A 25,847-nucleotide genomic window follows, 5' to 3' on the forward strand; every position below is an offset into this window, starting at 1 on the left:
TGTGGATAGCTTTTAAAATCCTGAAACCTTGCCCTCACCACTGGCCAATTAAACCAAATTTGGAGTCAGCTGTTTTAAAAGCTCCCCAGCTGGTCGCAAGGGGGAACCAAAGTTAGGAAACTATGGTCTATACCAGTCTCTAAACAGTAACACTACTGACACTTTGGTCCAGGTAATTCTTTGCTGTGGGAGGCTGTCCTGTGCACTGCAGGATATTTCCCACATCCATGGCCTCTACTCACTACATACCAACAGTAGCCATCCAAGCTGTGACCCAAGTTGTGGAGATATATATATATATATATATATATATATATATATATATATATATATATATAAATCTTAATACATGGAATATACGTTATATAAAAGTACATTCATATATATGTGTGAGTGTGTGTGTGTAAATAATTTTATAGAAAGAATTTACTATAAGGAGTCTGCTCATGCAATCATGGAGGCTGACAAGTCCCAAGATCTGCTGGAGACCCAGGAGAGCGGATGATGTAAGTTCTGGTCGAAGCCCAAATGCCTGAAAACCAGGAGAGCCAATGGTATAGTCCCATTCCAAAGACTGACAGGTTCAAGATCCAAGAAGAACTGATGTTTCAGTTTCAGTTCAAAGGTAAGAAATAACTGACGTCCCAGCTCAAAGGCAGTTAGGCAGAAAGAGGTCCCTCTGATTCATGAAGAGTCAGCCTTTCTGTTCTATTCAGGCCTTTAACTGATTATATGAGGCCCACCCACATGAGGGAGAGCAATCTGCTTTACTCAGTCTATAGATTTAAGTGGTAAACTCATCTAAAAGCACCCTCACAGAAACACCCAGAATAATTTGATCAAATAGTTTGATCAAATATCTGGATACTGTGTGGCCCAGTCAAGTTGACACATAAAATTAAACATCATAATAACTGAGAGAAAGTCCAACTTATCTACCTATATTTCTAAATCTGGAATTAATACTACATTGTGAGTGATTCCTTTTTTTTCTCCCCAAGATAACTACAGATAAATTCAGAGTGTTTCAGAACACTTGGATCATTCCAAAAACGTTAGTTTGATCAGTGAAGCATGAGGAAAATAATTGTCTTATACATGAATTACAAAAATAACAATTAGGTCATTTTCAATTTACTTTTGTTTCTTCAACATAAAGAAGCCTTAAATTTAGTATATTATTTTAACACTGGACAGCTCATAGTCAATTATTACTGCAGTACCACAGACACCACCTTTTTTTTTCCTCCAAGTGAACGATTTTTTTTTTTAACATTTACCATATGACCTTAAAGCAATGGGGATAAGGGATGTTGTCATTAGTGTTCTACTTTTTGAACACATATTGGTTTCTTTTTTGTCCAGAGAGAGGCTAGACTGTGTAACAAACGAACAACAAAAGAAGGAACAAAAATAATACAAGGAAATTTAATCAGTCACATCCAATTTTGATGAGGAATCAATTACACAAGTTAAAAATAAAGAGTAGTAGTTTACTGACTTCTAAAGATTGCCATGCCGATTCAAATGCTTATGACATGTTTATGTAGGATTCAGTAGGGACAAAAAAGTCATATCACTGTATTTTAGTTACTGCAACGCAGGGCAGTAAAGTAATATCAGAATTCTTCATTTTTCCAAACTTGATGTTCAATAGATGAATGATGGACCACAGAACTAAATTCTCTTTTGAAAAATGTTTTTTTAATCCTAACGAAATAGATTTTAAAAGTCATAATTGGTATCCACAGGAACTATCACTACTTTTTACATCAAAAGAAATGTGCTGCTTTAATATATGCAGCAAAAATGATTACTTTTCTCCTTTTGTACACATAAGTTTATTAATTTAAAGTATCACTGAACATTCATAAAATCCATCACATGCACAGGCTAAAGAATAAAAACCATGTTATCATATCAATAAATGCAAAAAGCATTTGACAGAATCCCACATCCATTCACAGTGAAAACTCTTAGAAAACTAGGAATAGGAAGGAATGTCCTCAACTTCATGAAGATCAACTACAATCAACATCATTCTTAATGGTGAGAAACTAAATAATTTCCCCCAAGATACAGAACAAGGCAAGAATTTCCCCTCTCACCAATCCTTTTCAACATTGTACTAGAAGTATTAGCTAATGCAATAAAACAAGGAAAAAAGGTATGTGAATTGAGGAGAGAAAAAAAAAAAAACTGTTTTCTTTTGCAGATGACAAGACGGTCTATGTAGAAAATCCCAAAGAATCAACAACAAAACTAAAACTCCTGAAACTACGAAGCAATTATAGGAAGGTTACAGGATACAAGATTAATGGAAAGATTAACGGACAAACTCAACTTTCTTATATACCAGTGATGAACAACAGAAATCTGAAATTAAAACACAAAACTATTTATATTACCACCAAAAGGAAAAGAAAGGTATATTTCTTACAAAATATGTATAAGATCTATATGTGAAAAACTACAAAAGTCTGATGAAAGAAATCAAAGAGTAAATAATTGGAGAAACATTCCACATATACAAACAGGAATACTCAATACTGTCAAGATATCAGTTCTTCTCAACCTGATCTATAGATTCAACTCAAACCCAATCAATAACCCTAGGAAACTAATCAGTTATCTTCAAAGCAATTCTAAAGTTTATACAGAAAGGCCAAAGACCCAGAATACCCAACACAGTATTAAAGGAGAACAAAGTTGGAAGAATGACACTACCAAACTTCAAGACTTACTATAAAGCTACAGTAATCAAGATGGTGTGGTCCTGGTGAAAGAGCAGACAAATAGACAAATGGAACAAAATAGAGAGCCCTAAAATATATTGGCTCATACAAATATAGTCAATTGACCTTTGACAAAGGCACAAAGGTGCTCCATTCCTTTCAATGAAAAAAGGATAGTCTTAAATAGGTAAAGTACAGGAGATTTTTAAGGCACTGAAACTATTCTGTATGCATTACAAGGGTGGATATATGTCATTATACATTTGTCAAAACCCAGAAAATATACAAAACTAAAAGTAAATCCTAATGTAAATAACGGACTTTAATTAATACTAATGTGTCCATATTGACTCATCAGTTGTAAAGGAAGTACCACACTAAAGCAACATTTTAATAATAGGAAAACTGCAGAGGAAGGTCTGGAAGGGATATGTGGGAAATATCTGTACTTTCTTCTCAATTTCTTTGTAAATCTGAAACGCCTCTAAAAAATAATGCTTATTAAAGCCACAGTAATCAAAATAGCATGTTATTAGTACAAAAACAGATATATAGATCAATGGAAGAGAATAGGGAGCCCAGAAATAAACCAATGCATCTATGGTCAATTAATCTATGACAAAGGAGGCAGGTATACAGTGGAGAAAAGACAATCTCTTCAACAAGTGGTACTGGGAAAGCTGGACAGCTACATGTAAATCAAAGAAATTAGAACACTCCCTCACACCATATACAAAAATAAGCTCCAAATGGTTTAAAGATCTAAATATATGACATGACACCAAAAAACTCCTAAGAAGAGAACATAGGAAAAACATTCTGACATAAATTGTACCAATGTCTTCTTATAGCAGTTTCCCAAGGCAAAAGAAATAAAAACAAAAATAAACAAATGGGACCTAATCAAACTTAAAAGCTTTTGCACAGCAAAGGAAACCATCAACAAAACAAAAAGACAACATATGGAATGGGAGAGAATATTTGCAAACAATGTGACTAACAAGGGGTTAATATCCAAAATACGCGAAGGGCTCATACAACTCAATATGGAAAAAATAAACAACCCAATCAAAAAATGGGCAGAAGACATAAAGAGACATTTTTCCAAAGAAGAGTTATAGATGGTCAAAAGGCACATAAAAATATGCTCAACATCGGTAATTATTAGAAAAATGCAAATCAAAACCACAATGGGATATCAACTCACACGTGTCAGAATGGCTACCATCAAAAAGTCTAGGGCCTCCCTGGTGGCACAGTGGTTGAGAGTCCACCCGCCAATGAAGGGGACATGGGTTCATGCCCCGGTCCGGGAGGCTCCCACGTGCCGCGGAGCGGCTGGGCCCGTGAGCCATGGCCGCTGGGCCTGCACATCCGGAGCCTGTGCTCCGCAGTGGGAGGGGCCATGGCAGTGAGAGGCCCACGTACCAAAAGAAAAAAAAAAGTCTACAAATAATAAATGCTGGAGAGGGTGTGGAGAAATGGGAACCCTTGTACACTGTTGGTGGGAATCTAAATTGATGCAGCCACCATGGAAAACAGTATAAAGGTTCCTTAAAAAACTAAAAATAAAGCTAACATATGATGCAGCAATCCAACTCCTGGGTATATATCCTGAGAAAAAAAAAAACTCTAATTCGAAAAGACACATGCACCTCAATGTTCACAGCAACACTATTTACAAGAGCCAAAACATGGAAACAACCAAATGCCCCATCAACAGACGACTGGCTTAAGAAGGTGTGGTATATGTATACAATGGAATACTACTCAGCCATAAAAAGAACGAAATATTGCCACTTGCAGCAACATGGATGGGCCAAAGATATTATGCTTAGTGAAATAAGTCAGAGAAAAACAAATACTATGTGTTATCACTTTTATGGGGAAGTTAAAAAATAATGCAAATGAATCTATATACAAAACAGAAACAGACTCACACACAGAAAACAAACTTACGGTTACCAAAAGGGAAAGGTGGGGAGGGACAAATTAGGGATATGGCATTTAACAGATACAAACTATTATACATAAAATAGATAGGGCTTCCCTGGTGGCGCAGTGGTTGAGAGGCCGCCTGCCGATGCAGTGGACACGGGTTCGTGCCCCAGTCCGGGAAGATCCCGCATGCTGCAGAGCGGCTGCGCCCATGAGCTATGGCCACTGAGTCTGCGCGTCCAGAGCCTGTGCTCCGCAACGGGAGAGGCCACAATAGTGAGAGGCTCGCATAACGCAAAAAAGCAACAAGATTTACTGTATAATACAGGGAATTATATTCAATATCCTGTAATAACCTATAATGGAACATAATAAAAAATAACTGAATCACTATGTTGTACACCTGAAACACAATATTATAAATCAACTATACTTCAATTTCAAAAGTCTTAATTTTTAAAAATCACTTAATGTTTTTTAAAAATATTTATATTTTAGGGCTTCCCTGGTGGCGCAGTGGTTGAGAGTCCGCCTGCCGATGCAGGGAACACGGGTTTGTGCCCCTGTCCAGGAAGATCCCACATGCCGCGGAGCGGCTGGGCCCGTGAGCCATGGCCACTGAGCCTGCGCGTCTGGAGCCTGTGCTCCACAATGGGAGAGGCCACAACAGTGAGAGGCCCACGTACCGCAAAAAAAAAAAAATTATATTTTAGAAGAAAATATACTAGGACTATACTAGGAAGAAAATGAAGAGGATGATTATAAAATTTTGCCACTTTTATGCTTTTCTTTTGTTTTGAAAAATATCACATTTTACTAGATTTAAAAATTTTAGGATGGCAGTTATTTTCTTTAAGCACTTTTAAGCTTACATCCAATGTTTCCAATTGTCTCTTACTTGAAGTGAGCTGTAAATCTTACTGTTGTCCCCTTAAAGATATCACATATTTTTTTCTATCCGTTTTTAAGTGTTTAATTTTGTGTTTACTTTTTAGTACTTTTAGTCTGATGTAAGTGCGGTTTCTTTTCATTTCTCTTACTTAGGGTTCCTAGTTCTTGTTGTGGAGAATTCTTTTTTTTTTTTTAAAGAAGATGTTGGGGGTAGGAGTTTATTAATTAATTAATTTATTTTTGCTGTGTTGGATCTTCGTTTCTGTGCGAGGGTTTTCTCTAGTTGTGGCAAGCGGGGGCCACTCTTCATCGCGGTGCGTGGGCCTCTCACTATCGCGGCCTCTCTTGTTGCGGAGCACAGGCTCCAGACGCGCAGGCTCAGTAGTTGTGGCTCACGGGCCTAGTTGCTCCGCGGCATGTGGGATCCTCCCAGACCAGGGCTCGAACCCGCGTCCCCTGCATTAGCAGGCAGATTCTCAACCACTGCACCACCAGGGAAGCCCAAATTCTTAAGCAACTGTATTAAACATTGCCTGTGCCTTGTGTACTTGCAAGCACTCTTTTTCTTGTTCTCTGTCTCCCTCCTGCTTTCCTTCTCCTGCTGCCTCCCCCTCCCTTCTCTATCCTTTTATTTTGGAACTCCAATACATGTATGATAGACCATTCATCATTCACCATGTATTTCGTATGCTCTTTTTCATATTTCCCAATCTTTTAACTACTAGTGTTTCAGTATTAGGTCAGAATACTTCTTCTGATGTTATTTCCAGTTCAATAATTCTCTTTTCAGCTATGTCTAAGCTGATATTAAATCTATCTGTTCTAATGTCAGTTATTTTAATTTTCAGTTTTAGAATGTCTATATGACCCCTTCTTATAGTTAACAGTTCTCCACCAAATTTATTCACCTGGTCTTTTAATTCTTAGATAATAATCATAAATATTTTAAATTCTACTTGTGATAACACTATTATCTGTGTATCCATGACCTGTATGCCTTTTTCTATAGTGTGTGTTTGCCTTTGTTTTTCAGGTGGGTCCTGTCTTATATGCCTGTGCTGTATAATAAAGAATTTGTCTGACCCATGCCCCTGGTTCCTAGAAGGGAGATTCTAAACCCTTGGAATTTCCCAGGTGATCTAAGAGAGTATGTTTTTCATGAGCCTTAGATCACACCTTCATTTATGTTAATGGGGCCACTCGTGGTGGGCCCCTAGATAGCTTCAGTAAGAGGGGTGGCCATGCTAGAAAGACAAATCAGATGACCAGAGGGTTGGAAGTTTGATCCAGCCTGACCTCTGAGGAGTGAAAGTGTGGTAGAGATTAATTAAATAATTGAGTACATGATTGAACTCAAACATTCCTACATAACAAAACCCCAAGAAAAACACTCTAGGACAAAAGCTTGACTGAGCTTCCTGGATGATGGACACGATGATGTGCCAGGAAGGTAAGATACCTTGATCCACAGGTACAGGGAACAGAAACTCTACATCTGAAACCCTCCCAGACCTCACCCTATACGTAGCTACATCTGGCCCGATTTGTATTCCTTTATAATAAAATTGTAATCCTAAGTATAGCACTTTCCTGAGTTCTTAAATCTAAAGGGGTTATGGGAACCCCCAAATTTGTAGCCAGTTGTACAGTAGTACAGATGGTCTGAGGACCACCCCTCTCTTTGTGGCTGTTGTCTGAGATAAGGGCAGTTTTGTAGGGAACAAAGCCCGTAATTTGTATGATCTATTAATTCTAGGGAGTTGGTGGTGCCAGAACTGTACTGCAGTACATCAGTCAGGGTTGCAACAAAATAGCGTGTTTAATTTTGATTATTAGATATGGTATATGTAAAATACAGAAATCACTTGAGTTCTTTGTGTTAGTTCCCCACCCCCCCAAAGATGTACTTTTGCTTCTCGCAGGTAAAGTAATCTAGGGGCACCAGCAATCCCACATCATCTTAATCCAAATGGTAATTAATATTATTTGAGGCTGAGTTTCAATACTTGCAAGGGCTGCTCTATTTCCAGTTCATCACTGCTTCAAGGGTACAGTTCTTTGAGTTCCCTCCTAAAGTGCCTCTTCTTTGGTGGGTCTTGTACTACCACTTTTGATCCACTTGCACTCTGATGCGTCCAACAGCTCTGCCCCACTTCTGAGCCACTCAGCCACTGCAATCCCCTGGAGAGAAGAGGCTTCCTCAGATGCTGAACTCACTCCTCCGTCTCCTATTTTGGGAACCTGGCTCCACACATTTTCACTACTTTTTTAGCTCTCAATTATCTTTGAACAGATTTTTGGTTTTTCTCAGAGGGAAACATGGCTTGGAATAACCTCATCTACTATTGTTATCACCAACACTTAAAAAAATTCTCTTTAAAATACAATTATTTTCAACTTTGAGTCCATCAAGCTAGTGCGGAATTCAAGCACTTATTATTGTTGCTGGAGTAGTACAGTAATCTCGGACCTGGGGGAGTAAGCCCAGTTCTTTTGTTAGATCTTCTAAGCACAGGGTCTCTATTTACATGCTCCTGTCCAGTCTGAGGGCTGACGCTTTCCATTCACTTGAGAGGCTCAAGTGAAAAACCCCACAGCCATTGCCCTCTGAGTCTTGCCATCTCCTGATAAGCCAGGAGGAAATGGGGAGTAGCAAGTGGTCAGGGAGCAGAGTACTGGTCAGCCTGAAAGTGGAACTCAGAAAACTGCTTCCTCCCCAGTCTCTATGAATGCTTTAAAAGAAATTTTTTTTAAGATAACCATAGATTCACATGCTTCTGTAAGAATACAGAAAAATCCCTTGAACATCTGTCTGGCTTCCCTTAATAGTAATGTTTTTCAACTGTAATATAATAGTTACATATATATATACAACCTTAATCGTTACATATATGTAACTATTATATATGTAACTAATAGTTACATATGTAATGTGACTATTACATATACACATAACTATGTATTACATATATATGTAACTGTTACCTATATATGTACTATTATATATGTAACTATATGTTAAAACTATAGTATAATAGTTCCACATATGTGTAACTACACATATATTCAAGTTACATACATACGTAATTGAATACATATATATGCTATAACGGTTTTCAATGAAGATATTGACTTTGATACAATCCCCTGATCTTATTACATTTCTCCAGTTCTGCTTATATTCATTTGAGTATGTGTCTGTGTGTGTGTATTAAATTCTATACCATTTTATTAACTGTGTAACTTCCTGGAACCCCATCATTGTAAAGGTCCTACACCACAAGGATGCCTCAGATTGCCCTTTTCTAACTAAACCTCCCTCCCTCTCGCCCCCCTCTCTTGTTTCCCTAACCCTGGATAAGCACTAATCTGTCCTCCAGTTCTAAGATTCATCCCAAAAATGTTATAAACATGGACTCACACAGCATGTGATCTTCTGGGATTGACAATTTTCACTCAGCATAACCACCGGGAGACCCTTCCCAATTGTTATGTATCAACAGGCCATTCCTTTTTTTTTTTTTTTTTTTTTGTGGTATGCGGGCCTCTCACTGTTGTGGCCTCTCCCGTTGCGGAGCACAGGCTCCGGACGCGCAGGCCTAGTGGCCATGGCTCACGGGCTTAGCTGCTCCGCGGCATGTGGGATCCTCCCGGACCAGGGCACGAACCCGTGTCTCCTGCATCGGCAGGCGGACTCTCAACCACTGCGCCACCAGGGAAGCCCGGCCATTCCTTTTTATTGCCGAGCAGCACCCCATGCTATGGTTGTACTGCAGACTGGATAACCATTCCCTTGATGAAGGACATCTGGGCTGATTCCAGTTTTCGGCTATTACAAATAAAGCTGTTTTACACTAAGTATTTGTGAAAAAGTATTTTTGTGAACACAGCTTTTGTTTCTTTGAGATAAACACCCAGACATTCAACTGCTAGGTCGTATGGTAGTGCATGTTTAGTTTTTTAAGCAACTGTCAAAACGTTTCCCAGAGTGGCTATACCATTTACAAGCAATTTATGAGCGATCCACTTTCTCTGCACCCTCGCCAGCATTTGGTTATCGGTATTTTGGTTTGTTTTAGCCATTCTGATAAGTGTGTAGTGGTAGCACCTGGTGGCCTTGTATTTCCATAATCGCTAATGACGCTGAACATCCTTCCCTGTGCTTACTTGCAATCTGTATGTCCTTTCAGTGAAACCACCGTCCATGTTTTGCACCCATTTTCTAATTAGGTTGTTTGTTACTGTTGAGCTTTGAGAGTTCTTTCTGTATTTTCAGATATTTGTCCTTTGTTGGACGTATGATTTGCAAATACCTTTGGCCAGTCTATAACTTATCTTTTCATCCTCTTCACAGGGACTTTTACAGAATAAAATTTTCTCATTTTGATGAGATCAGTTTATTCATGCTTTCCTTTCATGGACATGTTTTTGATGCCAAGTTATAAACTCTATGATCTCAAAGATTTTTTCCAAAATGTTTTATAGTTTTATGTTTTACATTTAAGCCCATGACCCATTTGAACTAGATTTTATATAAAGTGTGAGGTTTGGGCTGTGGTTCATATTTTTTTTTTTTTGCTTCTGGGCATCCATTTGCTCCATGTCAGTGCCTTCTGAGTCTGTGGCAGAATCCTTTCTTCTCTTCTTTTTCTGTCAGAGGGAATCTCTCTCTCCCTGTGTGCCAGACACTACACATAACAACCTCCTTGAATTTAGTCTTTAGGGAATGAAAGTCAGGAAGGGAAGTGCCTTCTAGAAAAGTTAAGCTTTCTGCCAACTCTCCAACCTCTCCTGAGGAGAAAAGTGCACTGGGACTGCTAGCTGCTTAAGTGGGGAAAAATAATAGGAAAAATACTGGGAGAAAACGTACGTTAACATCACAAAAATGACCTCGCAGGCAAAAGTTTTGCATGTTGGCAAGTATGTGAGTTTTCTCTGAAAAAATCTATAACATACATCATACTGTCAAAATATCCACAAACCACCCCACCAGTTTGTTTAAATCACTGTCTTCAAGGCTCAGATTCCTGCTGTAGGAATAGGGATTCTTCCCCGTGGAGTGACGTGAAGTCAAGATGCTTCTAATAGGGAAGGCTCTTAGCCAAGGATGTGGGGACTCATAGGCCTCAAAATAGTGTTCTGTTCATTCAGGTTGGTCGGCTGGTTTCTTCCCCTCTGGAATTGCAAGCAGACAATAATCTTTTAGGAGTCACTGAAATCCTACAAACGAGGACCTCAAACCCCTCTGAATTAACCAGAGCGGTTCTCAATGCAGGCATTCCACTGCTTTCCTTAAACAACCTACAAGGAAGTGCATGACTTTTTTTTTCTCCATTAATTTCTTTCACAATCACAAAACAATCAGCATTTGTGTGCAGATTCCCATATATTTGTCACCCTATGAAAGGGGTACAAAAATGAATAATACAATCCTGGCTGAAAACTAAACAGAATAGATGAACACACACACCAGTAAAGATAATAAATGGCAGTATGTGATATATGCCATTTACCTGGGGCAGTTAAAGACACAGACAATTCTACTACCAACATGTCCTCAACCAAATTAAGGTCCATGTGGTAATGTATTACCAGACCCTGGATGTGAGGATTCACCTATGAATGCTTTGAAAAACATAGAAATTACTCACAAGCAATTTCCATTGAGAGTTGAAACTGAATGGCAAGTTCAAAACAATTATGGGGAAGAGAAGCTTGTTCTACTAACTTACAGGCTGGCAAAAGTACCACCTCAAAATCAAAGGTCAGCACAGATTCCTCCTTGTCGAATCCTCCTCAATGGGTACAAGAGTAAGATACGTTTTCTACGATCTCATTTTTTTATAGCCAGCACACATCGAAATGCCTAGAACATACAAGCCCTCAATAAGCATTAAAGGAATTGAAAAATACACCCAGGATTAAAAGATTATTGCAGAGAGAAATTATAAGTGTTTCAGTTCACACATTTTCTCAGTAGAATTTCTGCTTGCATACCAGTCTACTACGTAAGGGCCTAAGAGAATGTGCTGAGCAGGTAAACCCCAGGCAAGCTCCCAGGAACCTCTTCATAGTAACAGAGAAATAAAAAGTCTATGCCTATACAACACTTAGAGAAGCATCAAATATTTACTCAGGACTGAGTTTGTGATACTTCTATTCAAGTTGCTGCACAAGGGGAAACAGGTATGGAGACAGGACATGGATGAGCCTCAGGCTGAGCAGTTTCTCCCCTGTGGACAGAAACTCCATAATAGCAGAAACTCCATAAAAGCAGGATGATAGAGGAGGCTGGGCCCTGCCCAGATACGAAATAAAAGACCACATAATCCTCATCCTCGAAGTCAAGGAGACCTTCCTGACTACGTATGTGCAGAAAGGCTCCTTGGAGGTCAAAAAGGGATGTGGCGCCACCCCACAGTAAGTGACGCCAACTACCCATAGGCCTCTTTGCTGGAATCCATCTTGGCTAAGAGGTGTGCACGCACACAGAGGAGGACCCTGAGGTAGACCAAATACGGACTCAGAACCAGGCAGAGCAAGATGACTGGTCAAAGGAAATCCAGAAGAAATGCCCCATAACAGTGATTCTAACTACCACAAGGGTGAGACTCTCTCTCTCTCTCTGAGCCCACCCATGTGTCTATCCACACGTACTGTACTCTTTTTCCTCCTAATAAACACTTTACTTGCTTCACTGCTTTCCACCTCTATGTGGAAATTCATTTCTACGCAGCTGATGGGCCGAGGCCTTGTCACTGGCCACTGGTCCCTGGTGGTCTAGTGATTAGGATTCAGTGCTCTCACTGCCCCTGCCCAACCTCAATCTCTGGCCGGGAACTGAAATCCCGCTTCAAGCTGCTGCAGGTCGAGGCCACCCAAGATCAGTATGTTTTGAGATGTCACGTCTGCATGAAATGTAAATGAATCATCGTGGATTAAAAACAATAACATCCTTACACTCCGAATCCATATTAAAGAATCATATAAATAGGACTAGAGCAGAAAAACAACAACAAACATTGGCTACTTTTACTCTTTACTCCGTACAGAATATAACACAACCACAGAGGAATTTGGAAATTTAAAAAAAGAGGAAGCTTTTCTTTTCTTCCTGAAATTAAGTTAAGAAACTAAACGTGGACCAGTAAAAACGGTCTCAAATTTTCACTGAGAAAATAACTGGGAGAGTTCTCTCTTTCTCAGTGTTGACTTTTAATCTATTGTCTCTTGCCAGTCACTCACTGTCAGTGCCTCCAACACCTCAATTGTTTTTTTCATTTTTACTGTTATCCAGTGGCTCCAATTTCTGTGAATATTTTTAATCCTTTGCCCTCAGATCCTGTATTTTGGAACACAGTGCCTTCTAACCCAGTCGTTCCTTGAGAGTGTGGCTCTAGACCAAGTCAGGCTGCTAAACGATGACAGGCTGAAGCCAGGCCAGGGTGCCCTCTGCAACCAGCAGGGAGGTTAAGTTTAGGGGTAAGACTGCATCTCTCTCCAGGGAGAAGAGGTAAAGAAGAAAAAAAACAGCTCTCCCTCATGGGCTTACTCTTCTAGCAAAACTATTTGGGAAATCTGTCCTATCCCCAGATGCAGGCTAAAGAGTGTATACACAGGACATGAAGAGAAGGAAGAAAAGTTCTTATATGATAACTTGACCGTTTTGGAGCAAAACAGCACAGCTTCAGAAGCTTGCGCTGAGGTAGGTGACTGAGAGCATACAAACGCTGCAGGGCATCAGTCATGCAATTGTGTATGTATACATAAACCACGCCTCTCCTGCTAAGCCAGACGGAGAGACACTTAATTCATTAGATCACACCCATCTCACGCCTTATCAATTATTCACAAGTAAAGCTCATTGAATCATAATATTAAAAGGGGCATGAAGGCAAAAATATTGTCCTGAATTCATATGGCATGGCTTTTGCCTGCTGAGTCACATTCTGGAAAGCAAATGTAGCATTTATTTCTAGACACTGTCAGAAACAATGACTTAATGGTCCTGAATTTGAAAGGAACAAGACAGAGCAAGTATATGCCAAGAGTAATGCCTGGTAAGATGGAAACAGGACAACTTCTCTATCCACACTCAAGTCTGCTTGAGCTCTCTCTCTCTCTCTCTCTCTCTCTCTCATACACACACACCACCAGGTGTATTTTATCTATGCATGCATGGGTATGTGTGTGCATTTATAAACAAGCATATTTAAGTTTTTATTGTTACATATCCCCACTAGAATGTAAACTCCTTGAGAAAAGAGACTTTGTATCTTTTTAGATACTAACAACCCCAGCACCCAGAACATGGTGGTCATTCCACAAATTTTTATTAAATGAATAAAATTACCTATGAACTATGTGGTAAAAACTTTTAACATACAAATAATGCTTTTCAAAAAACGTTCCCCTAATACCGGTTTCCACATCAGAGATCTCACATAATAATTCTGAAAAACACTCTCCTAACTCATCTTTCTTAAAACTTATTAATTTAAAAGTATGACATACTTAATTCAGGTAGTGCATATTTAATCCGTTAGTTAGCGTGTGTGCACATAAAGTAAATGCCTTTGTTGACATTTTATTGTATTCACATAAAAATGGATGGAAGTAATAAAGTGCAATCCAGAGACAGAATCTAGAACAGAAAACATTCCCCATATAAAAGACTTCATGCTTGAAATGAAAACTGATAATCAAATTGCAAGGCTCCAGAATGAAATCTTTTTTTAAAGCAATAATTTAAAAGCCGTGTGGCATCCGACAGATCTCTTGCCAAGTAGCAGAACTTGTTTCTCCTTAATTTATCCCATCTCACTATTTGAAAAGTTTGAGAAAGAACAAAGAAATTACAATTCTACAGCTAATGTTCCGTGCATTTCTCCCTTTCCCCCGCCTGCTCACAACGTCTATAGATGATGATTTTACAACTTTTACTGTTGTTTAGAACAGTTGTATACTGGTCATTTTATTTTATTTTATTATTATTATTTTTTTTTTTGCAGTACGCGGGCCTCTCCCCGTCGCGGCCTCTCCCGTTGCGGAGCACAGGCTCCGGACGCGCAGGCTCAGTGGCCATGGCTCACGGGACCCAGCGTCTCTGTGGCATGTGGGATCTTCCCGGACGTGGCACGAACCCGTGTCCCCTGCATTGGCAGGCAGAATCTCAACCACTGTGCCACCAGGGAAGCCCTATACTGGTCATTTTAGAGCCACACATCTTTCTGGAAAAATCTCAAGAAATTTAAAATAAAACCATAGTGATGCTTTACTTCATGAACATGTCAGAATTCAATCCATAAAAGCAACATGAGCGGGAAGTGTGGGGAAAACATATGTTTAATTTAACTTTGGTAGGCTTCATTCTCCAATTCTTTTCCACTTAATTGAATGGGACAATATATGCTCTTCATTCTGGGGTCTGGTTAACACTCCCATGAGAATGCACAGGAAACCACATACATATACAAATCTAAGTGTGAAGGGGAAGTTAAAGATCGCTCCATCAGACAGAGAACAGACTTGTGGTTGCCAAGGGTGGGTGGGGATGGTGGGGAGGGAGAGGGATGGACTGGGAGTCTGGGACTAGCAGATGCAAACTATTATCTATAGGATGGATAAAAAACAAGGTCCTGGGCTTCCCTGGTGGCGCAGTGGTTGAGAATCCTCCTGCCGAGGCAGGGGACGCGGGTTCGTGCCCCGGTCCGGGAAGATCCCACATGCCGCGGAGCGGCTAGGCCCGTGATCCATGGCCGCTAAGCCTGCACGTCCGGAGCCTGTGCTCTGCAACGGGAGAGGCCACAACAGTGAGAGGCCCGCCTACCACCAAAAAAACAAAAAAAAAACAAGGTCCTACTGCAGAGCACAGGGGACTAGATTCAATATCCCGCAATAAACCATAATGGAAAAGAATATGAAAAAGAATGTGTATATATGTACAACGGAATCACTGCACTATACAGCAGAAATGAACACTATATTGTAAATAACTATACTTCCATAAAATAGATTATAAAATAATAATAATAAAAGATCACTGCATCGGTATCTAGAACTACAGTACCCATAGTCGAACTGCATTTTCAACTGCTACAATTATAGTTCTGTTATGTATATTCAATACTTGTCATGGGAAGGAGGCACGAGTAGATTGACAAATCCACTTAACTAACCCAGCATTTATGACCAAAATGGTCCTAAATTACTCAGAAGCAACTGTCACTCTGGCCATGTCCTTAATCAATTCCACTACTTCTTGTAACAAACCTGATTTGACTTTAGTTATTTAACTTTAATAACAGAATATAATTGAGGGTAGCCAGATCATAATTACAGTGAAGAATTATGAGTTAAAAGAAATCTTTATATATTTCCCTGGAACTTCTCCAGCTCTCAGAAAGTCAAATTATTTTTACTTCTTTTTAAAAAATGAATCAAAATACATTTTTAAGGTTATCACTACGTGTTTTCCCCCCAATACAGATTCACATCAATTAAAGAAACGCTGCCTCCAGTCCTTTGCCTTCCCCTCATTCTGTAAGACACTGAAGTGACTTAGCGTGAGGACAGGAGAAGATAAAGAAATTTCTACACACTGATATTAAGAAGATTTGGAAGAATAAAGGGCTCTGTAAGTGTACAATTTAAGGAATTACTTTTATCGTTACATGCAAAAAATTGTTCAATCTCACTGTGTAATCAAGACATAGATAACTTTCAGTCTTAAGCAACATCCCTCAGGCTCCTGCTGCCTATTTCTGACTCATTTTCTCCCTCAAGTCATGAGGGAGAAAGGGATGTCATGAGGCATGTCGAGTATGACATCCATTTAAATCTAATTTCACCCGTGTAAACACACCGTACAAGGGGCACTAAGGATGTGTTCTTACTGACATCACTACCTAGAAAGAGCTACAACATGTTGATCTGAATACATATTGAGATTAATTTGACACAGAAATGAATAACATTAAATCAAGAATAATACAGGAGGGGGGCGGGAGCAGCCTTCAATATGCATGCAATGGGAAAGCGGACCCAGAACAATATCAAAATGTCTTTGACGTTTCCCCTAGTTTTCTCTGTAAAAACCAGCAATGTAAAGAATTACAGCAATGTAATAATAACCAGCAAGAGAGATGATCATACTAAGCGAAGTAAGTCAGACAGAGAAAGACAAATACTATACGATATCACTTAACATGTGGAATCTACAAAAATGACACAAATGAACTTATATACAAAACAGAAAGAGACTCACAGACTTAGGAAACAAACTTATGGTTACCGAAGGGGAAAGATGGCAGGGAGGGATAAATGAGGAGGTTGAGCTTAACATATACACACTACTATATATAACACAGATAACAAACAAGGACCTCCTGTAGAGCACAGGGAACTCTACTCAATATTCTGTAATATTTGCCCTATATGGGCAAAGAATCTGAAAAAGAATAGATATATGTATATGTATAACTGATTCACTTTGCTGTACACCTGAAACACAACACTGTAAATCAACTATACTCCATTATAAAATAAAAATTAAAATACAAATAAAAGGCATCCCCCCAAAAAAGCCAATTAGCAGGAAATCTGCTCTATAAGTATCATGTTTAATAAAACCCCTCTTTAACATACAGACTCTCTAATGCGCAGGAGAGGTGGAAAACTGCAGTCATTGCCCGCGAGCGTAGTCCAAGAATCTGGGATCTATCCGATGCTGAATATTCTCACGTGAAAATGAAAACACCCAACTGTTAAAACAAAAACTATGCTCATCCATTCCTGGCTTCTAAAGCTTAGCAAGAAAGAGGAGCCCTTCCCCACCACTCACCTACCACATTCATTTCAAAACAGAAGAGGGTTTTCTTTGATATAGTTTGCGTCTCTTCCCCTAAAATCTACGCTCTACCATACTTTCACCCGCACGCCCAGGGTCCCTCAAATGTTTCCATATCTGACTAAATGCTGCTCTTCTGTCTAAACAATAGTGATAAAATAACAACAATAATACATTTGTTGATCTCTTAATATGCATCAAGGTTTTACATGCATTTTCCTACTGAACCTTCACAACAATGCCATGAAGTAACAGCTAACATTTAAGCCGCATTTCACAGAGGAGAAAAATCATGTTTCAAGAAATTAAGTCACACAAGTTACACAACTATTAGTGGCAGAGGCGAGGCCCAAACCCAGATCTACAGCCCATTATCTTAATTACAAATCTCTACAGTGTCTGTAGAAAGAGTAGACGGGCTCAAAGAATCACCTCGTTTCAAGTGTTTCGTTTAACAAGTCACAGACTAAAGTCCAAAAGACTATGGCACAACCTCGTTTTGCTCCTAAGTCTCTATGATGATATATCATTGAACACATCTACACCCCAAGCCTCCTTTGGGTTCCATAACTAACTTCCCTGGCTCTCCCTTTAGCTACCATTCTGCCTCTCTTGTGCCTTTTCTTCACCTGTCAGAGTCCTAAATATCAGCCTTATCTAGGATTCCATCCTCAGCCTCCTCTCTAGTTAGTCTATTTATTCCAAGGCTTTGCAGCCTTTTAAAGCAATGCCCAAGTTGCTAAACGTAACACTCTAGTCACTGTTCCTCCCTCTCTACCTAGGGCTCCCATTCTTTCAACTACCCCCTGTGCACTTGTGATTTATATCCAACCCAAGCTTTGTCTAAGTTAAAGACTCAAAAAATCCAATTTCCCATAAACCCTCTGTACTCACCAGTGTCCAAAATCTCACTCAGTCCTTTGTATGACATCTGTCCATCTCCTACAAACTTTAACACCCTCTCTCTTCCCTAGAGTCAGAAACTCTAGGGAGTTTCTCGCCCTTAAACCTGATACATCCTCTCACCGACCACCTAGAGTTCATCCTTAAACGAGTCAATCTGACCTGAAATGTTTCTGGGCCAGGCTGTCCTACTCTAATGGCCACTCTCCAGGATAAGCTTCTCCTTTTCTGTCACATGAATGACTTCAGCAGCCTTCTCCGAGTTGGTTTCCCTGCTCCAGAAACTCTCCACCTCCGATCTAAGTTCTTCTTGTTCGTCAGAGACACTCGTTTCAAAGAGATCTGACCACGTCACCCCCTCCAACACACTCCTTCCCAACCATCTCAGGGTAAAAGCCAACCCGTGGGAAGGGCACTAAGGAGCCTTCAAAAGCGGACCAAACTACTCCCTCCCGTCCAGTTTCCATGCTTCTTCCATCCAGCCCCTCATCACTGGAATAACTGCAATTCCCAGTACACACTGCATCTCTCTGAGTCTTCTGTTTGGAATTAATTCCTCAAATGAATCGTCTTTTGAGTTCCCTCTCATCTTTCATATAAACCCTATCAACACACCATTAACATCTTCTTCCTAACCTACTAAAAGCAGCACTTTTCATTTAGGGAATTGTTCTAGGCTCTGCATTTCATGCTTCACCGTAAGCTAGGTCTACCTGGGGAGAGGTAAGACTAGTACCCAGGTCTCCGAGTGACTTTTCCCAAGGTTAAACAGCTAATTAAAGAAGTATTAGCTTTCTAAATGTTCTCTGTATCTTTCTTTAAATTACAAAAATAAATATTTATCAATAATAGTTACCTAAGTGATACGCTAATATTACGAGAAACCTCCATTAAAAGACTTAAAGCCACGTAATCAATCACCCGGATCATGCCTTCTCTCACAATAATCGCTTATTTATGCATTCCACTTACCATGTTCATCCATTAATTTGTGAGGCAAAATGCAACATTCAAACCACCCTCAGTATTTTTATGGTTTTGTATTATTTGTGCACTTTTCCTCATGATCCAGACTACTGCCATCTTGGCCCAATGCCAAATAATATTAACATAAGAGACGTATTAAAATCACATAAAATATTAGGGAAAGTGCTCAATTTTATTATCTATCTCAGTAAACGGGAGGTAACAGGAAAAGGTCCTAATCCTTTGGGCAATTTGAAGAAGTATGAAACTGGAGACTAAACATTCCAGAAAGAGGATTCATCAAAACGAATGAACATTTCACGAAGTTTTAAGTAGGTGAATGTGTTCATTCCTCCCGCTCAGTTTACTGTATTCACTGCTTCTCACCATGTTTTAATTATACAATAATTTTCTGCAACTCTATTCATAGGGAGTCAAAACCGTACGTGAGAAAAAAACTTCAGAGGAGGCCACCAATGGATCACTGCAGTGGACAGATGAATGACAGTGGCCCACTTTCTCTTATGCTAATGGCCTGAACAGACAAATCCTTAATTTACAAAACGTATATCAGGGCTTCCCCGGTGGCGCAGTGGTTGAGAGTCCGCCTGCGGATGCAGGGGACGCGGGTTCGTGCCCCGGTCCGGGAAGATCCCACATGCCGCAGAGCGGCTGGGCTTGTGAGCCATGGCCGCTGAGCCTGCGCTCCGCAGTGGGAGAGGCTGCAACAGTGAGAGGTCCGCGTACCACCAAAAAAAATCAAAACTTATATCAAAACAAGAAAATGCAAGGCTCAAGGCGCTGGGCTCAGGTACCAACCTTCGCTGCTCTTCACCGTGTTCTCCTGAAGGGACCGTGAGACATTCATCCATGTGTCCATGAAGCAACCTGAGGACGTCACCACCAATCAGATACCCTAGAAGGATTGAAATGCAGTCACATTTGAACTGTCATCATGAGATGTTGACAGCTGAATAGATCATCGGCTCCACTCTCCTATTTTCATAGACAGAGACACAGAAGTCCAGCAAGGCTTAAGTACCTGGCTAAAATCACAGAGATGGATGGTGCCACCTGCCTGCCACCTCTGAGCCCTGGGTTCCCGAGTCCCACAGTTAGCGATGTTCCCACTATTATACATGACCTCAGCCTCATAAAAGCCTCCACTAAACATGCAAGCCTGGATAGGCTCAGATTTGAACTTACATAACTAAGAATAACCAGAACACACAGATATTTCCTGGGAAAACCCTGACGTGCAGGCACTGCTGTGATCCAGTTCTAAGTCACATACCCTGCAAGATGAGAAATCTTGACAGTAGCCTAACTAAGCAATACCCTGAGGCCACAATACTGGAGAAAATAACCCCTAGAAAGCTGGCATGTAAAAAACACACAAAAATAAGCTAAAGCTGACGACGGCATAAAAACAAGAGGAGATAAACCTTAACACAAACTTCACTTTTAAATGGAAATTCAAATGAGTTTCTTAAATGTTATGTTCCTGCATTACAGAATATTTTGACACAAACAGCTCTAATTAATTTACTCATTATCACAATCCCAAAGATGACTGCCAACTCTGCATCAGGGACCAGCCCCCTAATGGAAGTGGAGTTCTTACCCTGGGCTGCTTCACTTCCTGAGCTGATTGGGGCCACGCTCCAGAGGGTCTGCTGGAAAGCGGCGTCCACATGCAAGCTGCCGTTGCCATAAGACAAGTGCTGCATTAGAAGCAAAAGAAGGCATCACTACAGGCTCTGGCTAAGTCTCAACACGGAAGTGCTTCTGGCAACTTAAACTGAACGCTGCCAACGTGGGACTGTCCACAGACAGCCTCTGTTGCAATCCCGTCACTCAAAAATGAAGAGACTAGTAGGGAAAAAAATTAGAGTTTATATTTGACTTTAGGTATTTTTCAGCTTCCTTCTAAGGGTTACTACTTAAGCCACTAATCCGAAAACACAAATAAAATAAACTTATTTGTGAAAACAGACTATTTTGTTTTAAAGGCTTATTGTGGGGCAAATTTGTACAGACAGTAGGCCCTTACCATGAAAACTATAATGAAGTTTTTACATATCACACTGTGAGAGTGTGCTGACAATGAACTAGGTTAAACATACTGGACTAATGTGTTAGTTTCATGGGGTCCTTTAGGAACTTTTATCTACAATCTGATGCAATAGCCATTAGATGGCAATATTCCCTAATAGGTATCAAAAACCAAGACAACACATGTCCTTCAAAATTCAGACATTACAAATTTCAGATGTTCCTTCTTAAGTCAAATGTATTAAAAGAACATCACATTTCACATCTTTGAGAGCCGTAATTGATGAGTTCTGAAATGATAAGTAAAGAAAAACAAAATTATGAGTACAGACAAATGACTTGCTTATTTCATGAACCATTACCTGGCTGCTGCTAGAATTTCAAACGTGCAAAGAACCACCACTCTTTTTCTTGGAGTCATCTGAGTAAACATCACCAATATTCCTATAATGTTTCCGGCAACACTTTCCAATGCTGATGACAGCCTAAGCTTTTCAAGACTTCAACTGCACTAGAACTTTCCCAGATATCTGACCTTCCTAGTTAGACAAACAGCAGCCACAGCATACAGAGTCACACTGGTATAGGCCACAAGCCTTTCAACACCCAAAGGTCTCTTCTGCCTAAATATACTAATCTCAAGTCACCAGCATAGGCAGGCGTTTCATTTTCTTTCTCTTAAAAACAAAACCCAAGAAATTTGTGACATATGACATATATGTAATTATCTTATCAGCAATTTTCCAATCAATAAGATTAAAAGTAGATGCATCAGATTTAGCAATAACCTGCTCTCACCCCTCTCCCATCTCAAGCAGCTGTCTGTCTTTTTACAACCTCCTTTCTATCTGGACCTGTCCTTCTTATGCAAAAATCCAGCTAAGATGTCTTTACTGAATTAATTTCTTCCCTAATATATTAAAATTCTTTAACTATTTACAAATAAATTATATGCCATCTGTTTCCACAAACAAGAAAAATAGCCCTTATCACAATATGATCACTTAGTGTGTTTTTCATTCTACCTCTTGTAAGCTGACACAGGCTCACAACTTTATCCCTAGCATCTAGCAGGGTTACTCAATAAAGAAGTATGTGCAGAAGTGAACCAAACCTTTAAAATCAAAGTAGCGTAAACTTTAAAAAAATATTTTAAGTTACTCCATAAATGTTCCTATTTCAATGACCTGAGCCAAAATAACAGCACACACACACACACACACACACACACACACACACACACACACACAGAGAGAAACCTGTAAAACCATATGGATTTTAACAAACCATCAGAAGATGATTCACAATACCAATGCTTATATTTTTACTTCTGAATTCAAGTGAAAGCTCATGCCATATTACGATAAATAGATTTGTTCATTCATCCTTGTTCACTGAATATACTATGTATAAAGCATTGTGCTAAACATTAATAGAACACATTTCCCACCAGGAGGGTGCCCGTACGCTAGAAAGAAAAGTAAAATATATCCACAAAATGCCGTGAGTCAGTGTTTTGAAAATGTTAGCTGAACTGTAATCAAAGTGCTACAGGAATTGAGAGAAAAGAACACTTGGACCCGCATAACTGGAACAGAGTTCATTGTCCTGAGCCTTGAGGACAGGTGGTACTTCCACAGGAGACACAGGGTTCCATGTGGGACGAGGCATTTGAAGAGCCAGTAGGATCATTTGGCTTGAGCGTCACATTTATACACTTAGAGATGCTGTCTCCAAAAGTTTGTATATACACTGTATTTGGATACGTGTATTAATAATGTTAATGCGCTAAGTGTAAATATTTTTTTTAAAAACACCAAAACTTTTATAAACTAGTTTGGAGATTTTCATTCTTAATACACCAGAAACCTCGTAATTGGAAGTGGCCTGGGCTTTTTTGGTGCTGTAGGCTCTATTAAGGGAAATGGTACCCAAAGGGGCAGAGATATGGGAACATACAGCACAGCAGAGAGTTTCATCTTTGGGGCTTACAGCATATACTTCGAAAGAGAGTGAGAGATAGGCCTGCAGACAAAGCAGGGGTCAGATCAAGGACCTTATAGGCAATAAAGAGCTACTGCAGTGAAAAAACAAAAGGAGGGAGGAGGACAAAAATGCAATCTTCAAATCATATCTAAGCCTAAAGGTACACAATAAATGTAACCGTAAAAAAGGAAAATTTCAGTCTGTTGGAGAAAGTAAAACAAAATGTCCTTAAGATCATATTGCACCATTTAAAGTTATCTAAATCATGTCCACTCTTCTCAAGAAAATATTCTCTAGGCATAACTATTTTGGATGCTTCTATTTAATTTTGCCGCTTAAGCAACAAAGGGAAATCTGAGTAAGAACCACACAGGCTTTTGATATTAAATATTCAGAATGCAGTAACAATTTCAGTTACTGACACTAACTGAGGTTATCCTTAAAGCCAAACAGATGTTGTCAGAGGTTGAAGGCAAAGTTGGCCTTAGGCTGAAATATGTAACTGCTCTAAAAATTACATACCCACCAGGAACACTGCAGGCACTTTGGGGTGTGTCTGCTCTCTCCTATCACCTTGATTCCATAGTAGTGACTCTCACGTTCTCATGGACACACAAATCATCTGATGATCTTGTCAAAAAAAGGCAAATTTGAATTCAGGAGGTGTGAAGGGGGGTCAACCAAGGCCACTGGTTCAAGAAGCATATTTTGAACAACAAAGGCTTTATATGATAGAAGCACGAAATCTCAGGAATAGAAAAGATATTATAAATCACCTCCCAGAAGTTCTCAACCTGGACTCCACTTTGATACTTTCAGTTTCCTTTGTAACCCAGTGTATATATTTTATGCATTTTAAAAGATAATGAAACAAAGAATCAGTAAGCTTTCTCCGACTGTCCACAAGGTCCGAGGCACAAGAATTTCTAAGAATATCTGATTCAACCCTTATCTGATGCATTTATTCACTCATTTATTTCTCTCATATTAAGTGTCAGGCACTTGGCCCTGGTGATGCAACACACTAGAAAAATGATCCTCCAGTGACAGGGAACACAAGTAAACAAGATATATCACCCCTCAGACTTCACTTTATTATTCTGAGAAAAAAACGAGGGACACGGAATAGATGCTCTTTCCAAATGGAACAGTCTATGATTCCATCATCTGAGTCACAGAGAGAAAAAAAAAAAAGGCTCCAGGTAAATAAATAAAAAATAAATTGGTTGATACGATGAAGAGCTTGAAAATATTTACGATCACTGTCTTTTTAGCTATCAATATTTTTAAGTAACTTGAGGGAGTTTGGTAACTTACTATGCAATCAGAACACCTCGCATTTATTGGAAGTTCAGAGGTGGGTATGAGAGAAGTAAATTTTTATGAGCCCTAGAATAGCTTTCTTTTAAGCATTTTTCATCACTTTTTAGATTGTGGGGTTCTGCTTTTCCTAATTTACTTTTAGACAGTTGTTTGGTAATGTTTTCATGGATTTTAAAAATCTGTCTGCTACTGTATAGCACAGGGAACTCTACTCAATACTCTGTAATAACATATATGGGAAAAGAATCTAAAAAGGAGTGGATATATGTATATGTATAACTGATTCACTATGCTATACACCTGAAACTAACACAACATTGTAAATTAACTATACTCCAATAAAAATTTTTTAAAACTCTGTCTGTTTCTATAGGTGACAGAGAAAATTATTCAAAAATCAATGTTTCAAATGAGAGCAATGCAATCCATGGGTTGAAAACTCTTGTGCATACCATGGTGATTTTTACATCTTTCTAACACAAGTAAAAATTATTTTGCGTACTTTACCTTATTTTGTTTAGTTTGAAAGAGATTCACAGTAATATCTATTTGACCATATTTCGTCTCTTTTAAATTGTATCTTTCTCTGATATTTAAACTGCTTTGATAAAGCCTTTTTTTTTTAATTTTTTTTTAATTTTTGCGGTATGCGGGCCTCTCATTGTTGTGGCCTCTCCCATTGCGGAGCACAGGCTCCAGACGCACAGGCTCAGCGGCCATGGCTCAAGGGCCCAGCCGCTCCGCGGCATGTGGGATCCTCCCGGACCGGGGCACGAACCCGTGTCTCCTGCATTGGCAGGCGGACTCACAACCACTGCACCACCAGAAAAGCCCAAAGCCTCCTTTAAAAGAAAAAAAAAAAAAAAAAAGTCATTCCAATGGGTCAAAGGAATTTCTCTTCCTCTTAGATATTCCTGAAAAGAGGATTAGAATATCATTTCATATTAGAATATGAAACAGCAAGATTAGAAAAGACATTATTTGGATGAGTGGCTTACAAACTTTTCTGGAGATAAAACCCTTTATTCCTGAGAAATCATGTACAAGGTTCATCACATAAAGCAGAAAAGGGCGGAGCATCCTAGGTGAAGCCTGGGCTCCCGGAGCCCAGCACAGTCCACAAGACACCTCTGCAGAGGACAGAGTGAAAATCAATCCTTCAATCCGTTTTAATCAATTTAGCATCCCAATAGTTGTAAGCT

General features: G+C 39.5%; 1 protein-coding gene across 7 annotated transcripts in view; it reads right to left on the reverse strand.

Annotated features, from left to right (window-relative positions):
* RYR2 (ryanodine receptor 2) overlaps positions 1 to 25,847 on the reverse strand; it is a 746,950-nt gene that overhangs the window by 392,924 nt on the left and 328,179 nt on the right. For all 7 annotated transcript variants that reach the window (XM_067025663.1, XM_067025662.1, XM_067025661.1 and 4 more), the window contains 2 exons: positions 20,906 to 21,005; positions 20,101 to 20,197 (listed from right to left, as the gene is read on the reverse strand). In XM_067025663.1, the coding sequence (XP_066881764.1) occupies positions 20,101 to 20,197; positions 20,906 to 21,005 (197 nt within the window). The remainder of the gene's footprint in view (positions 1 to 20,100; positions 20,198 to 20,905; positions 21,006 to 25,847) is intronic.

Source organism: Kogia breviceps, chromosome 2 (genome assembly GCF_026419965.1).
Source record: "Kogia breviceps isolate mKogBre1 chromosome 2, mKogBre1 haplotype 1, whole genome shotgun sequence".
In the NCBI taxonomy this organism is placed as follows: domain Eukaryota; kingdom Metazoa; phylum Chordata; class Mammalia; order Artiodactyla; family Physeteridae; genus Kogia; species Kogia breviceps.